General features: G+C 28.9%; 1 protein-coding gene across 1 annotated transcript; it reads left to right on the top strand.

Moving 5' to 3' along the window:
* Positions 1-2,730: 2,730 nt before the first annotated feature.
* On the top strand, positions 2,731-3,569 carry LOC112597904 (the record flags this gene model as incomplete). The annotated part of the gene is made up of 3 exons (XM_025344132.1): positions 2,731-2,742; positions 2,803-3,367; positions 3,425-3,569. Coding segments are annotated over exons 1-3 (722 nt in total), but the record flags the coding sequence as incomplete, so codon positions are not given.
* Between the last annotated feature and the right edge of the window lie 295 nt (positions 3,570-3,864).

The following is a 3,864-nucleotide window of genomic DNA, read 5'->3' as shown; positions in this document are numbered from 1 at the left end:
GTACTACTTTTAATGACTAATGTTTTGGTTGTGTACCAGTGTTCTTTTTTTTTTTGCCATCCCTACAGGCTACAGTGATCAGTGATAATAAAATATTAATATTTATTATTTGCTCTTTATATCTTTTTTTTAATCAATATCTGTAATATCGATATTTTGTTTTGATATTTTGTAGGTATCGATATTAGCTTTCGATTCGATACCATGTAAAAGTATCGGAAAAAATGTTTCGATATAATATCCATATGTGTGGTACTGTGGTGTCGTGCGCGGGTCGGTGGTATGTACAGGTTGTACGGTGTATGCCGAGTACCTAATTTAGCTGTAACCTAACATATATAATTTACTAATTTAACTAATTTTACGGTAAAATATGCAATTGTACTTCTAATAAATGAATGGTTTTATAGTAAAAACACTTATTATAAAACTTGTAGAGGAGTAATATATCTTGAGTTGTATAGAGCCGGTTTTTAATGTTATTTTGATCGAAATATTTAGTAATTCTTAATGAATGCTAAAAATAACCATATTTATGATAATATCAATGTACCCGAGTAACAATTTCAGGGTGTGAGGTCGGTTAAATAGACCGATAGGTGCATGGTGAGTTCTAATTTTATTTTGAACTGTTTTTAAACTTTATTTGGTGTCTGGTCCGTTCGATCGACTGAACCGTGTTTGGATCGTACTTAGAAAAAAGAACTACTTTAAACTATTAAAAAAAAATGAACTAATAAAAATCCATATTAGTTTTTTTAGACAAGCTACTAAGAAGTTTTAATAGTTAACTACAAATAATTAGCTTACTACTAGAAAATTGTTAGTAGCTTACTACTAGAAAATTGTCGGTAGTTTATTACTAGAATATTAACTGTGCTTTACTATTATAAAATATATAACAGATTGTTTTTAGAAACATTTATGTAATAAGAATACAAGTGGTTAGGTTATTTGCTAGACGATTTACTTATAAAAAATTATACTTTTACCATAAGAGTATAGATATAAAATTAAAAAAAAAAACTAAGGAATAAAATATATATTTGATTATGAGTTATCACACTTGACACTATATATTATTACCTATCTAAATGTCTATCTTAGTTCACAAATTGATTAAAACAATCGCAGTTTTGTCTTTAATCAACTTTTAAATATTAATTTGATAGAATGACTTTCATTAGTAAATTCAAATAAACTGCATTTTCATCGCTCCTGGCACAATTTATAGTTCTTGCTGTAGATCAATTGCGGAGCGCATTTTTATATGATAGAGTACATTACAGGTTCGTTTTGCCAGCACTGCCACTTTCTAATCTTAAAATCAAATCTTCACAGTATTTTGTACTTTTTTTGTACTTTATTTACTACTTAGTATAAATACCTATTATTTTAAGTATTATAATTTTCTCTATTGAAGAACTGAGAGAGGTTCTTAACGTAGTTAGCGTTAAAATCTCCAAGTAATATGTTTAAGCGGCCCCCATACACGATCAATATTATTGCTCAATATTTAAATCAATAAATATTTCAATAAATGTTTCAATTTCTTTTGCATTCACACGATCAATATTATTGCTCAATATTTACATCAATAAATGTTTCAATTCAATATATTGTTCAGTTTCGGTCAAAATATCTAGCGAAGAGAACGCGATAATTGCTATTGCTCTTGCCTTGTCACTTGATGAAAAAAAAAAAACCAAAAAAGGTAAAAAAACAACGAAGAACCTGGTCAAAAGAGGGGTTGAAAAATAGACAACAATATACTCACGAAAAGCTATTAACAGAGTTGCGCAATTTTGAAAGAAATGATTTCAAAAATTTTTTAAGAATGGATGATGAATGTTTCGATGAAATTTTAACTTTGGTGAATCCATTTATTAAAAAACAAAATACGTCAATGCGAGAAGCTATACCAGCAAGTCAAAGACTGTCTATAACTCTACGTTATTTGGCTACCGGAAACACATTCGAGGACCTGAAATTTATCAGTGCGATATCTCCTCAATCCATTGGAAAAATTGTGATTGAAACTTGTGAAGCTTTAATATATTGTCTTCGAAACTATATAAAGGTAAGCTACATATTATATATGTTGGTAAAATTACATAACTAGTTGTTGCGTTAGAGATTGCTTTTATTCATAAGTTTATTTATTATAAATGAATATTATTATTAGTAGGTAGTAGATATTATAAGTATCGTAAATATATAAATTTATAGAACAAAATAACAATGAAATTAAAATTAAAAAAATTATGGTTGAAATGAATTGATAAACGCAGTTGCCGTATTTATGTTCCCAGATGGTTCAATTTGTGTTTGAATAGAGTAGTTTTGATCTGCTACACTTGTCATAACCCACGAAGACGGACTTGGCGTAGGAACTGGTGTATAACTGTATGGAGTACTTACTCTGCTTGAAATACTATTGATTTGAATGGAATCACGGTTCAATGTACCCAATTGTCCTTCAAATAAAATGTCAGCTATCACTTTTTTGGCGAAAATTTGTTGAGATTTATTCATTTTTAATAATTCATTATCCCATGTTTTAGCTATTTGTAATTCTTCACATTCCGGTTCGCACAAACGTTTACAGGCTAATGATATAAGTTCATCACGTTGATCTGTACTTCGTTTAGCTGGTTTATTTTTAACAGTTTGAAAATCTGTATCATTATCCTAAAATAACAAATTCATTAATAAAATAAAATCTAAATGATGTATGATCTTGTATAAAACTAATTAAGTATTTTTTATTTGAGAACCTAATTAATTATTATTAATTTTTAGTTGCCAAAAACTTCACATGAATGGAAAACAATCGCTGATGAATTTGAAGAAAAGTGGGATTTCCCACACTGTCTGGGATCTATAGATGGAAAACATGTGACAATAAAAAAACCACCAGACTCTGGATCATTTTATTATAACTACAAAAATACATTTAGTATTGTGTTATTAGCTTTAGTAAACGCTAATTATGAGTTTTTGATGGTAGACGTAGGATTAAACGGAAGAATATCTGACGGCGGAGTATTAGGCCACTCAGATTTTGGAAAAATGATGGGAAATCAATTACTTAACATTCCTGAACCTCAACAAGTGCGACGCAGTAATAAGATTCTTCCATACGTTTTTGTCGCCGATGGCGCTTTTGCTATGACTCAAAATTTGTTAAAGCCTTATAGCCGTGTAGGAAATAATTTAACTGAAGAACAACGATTATTTAATTATAGACTTAGTCGAGCGCGGCGTATTGTTGAAAATGCGTTTGGTATACTTGTATCTAGATTTGGTGTATTACAAAAGGATATACTTTTATCTCCAGAAAAAGCACAAACTATTGTTTTAACTTGTTGTCATATACATAATTATTTAAGATCAAAAAACTCAAAAACATATATTGGTCAAGGTTCTGTAGATTTCGATAATCACGAGACAGGTGAAATGCATAACGGAGCATGGCGGAATTCAAATCATCAATTATTAACATTACAAACTACTACCAGCAGAAATACTTCGGATAGAGCTAAAGAAATCAGAGACATGTATTCTATGTATTTTAGTAACGAAGGGACTGTACCGTGGCAAAATAATTATGTTTAAAATAAAATGTAAATAAAAAAATTAATAATAAATAATAATAATTATTATTATTATTATTATTATTTATAAAATAAATAATAAAAATGTAATTCAAATAATTAAATATTATAATATTAATAATTTTCATACCTCTCCTACAGTTTCAGTGATTTCGTCTATTTTATCATCAACATTGCTTGTATTTGCGACTTTTGGTGGTAGACGGATTTGTTAAGTGCTTCGTGATTATGCTGGTGTTTCTTGGTC

This window comes from Melanaphis sacchari, unplaced genomic scaffold (genome assembly GCF_002803265.2).
Source record: "Melanaphis sacchari strain LSU unplaced genomic scaffold, SCAv2.0 Contig446_pilon_pilon, whole genome shotgun sequence".
In the NCBI taxonomy this organism is placed as follows: Eukaryota; Metazoa; Arthropoda; class Insecta; order Hemiptera; family Aphididae; genus Melanaphis; species Melanaphis sacchari.
This window is presented reverse-complemented; position numbering and strand designations above follow the sequence as displayed.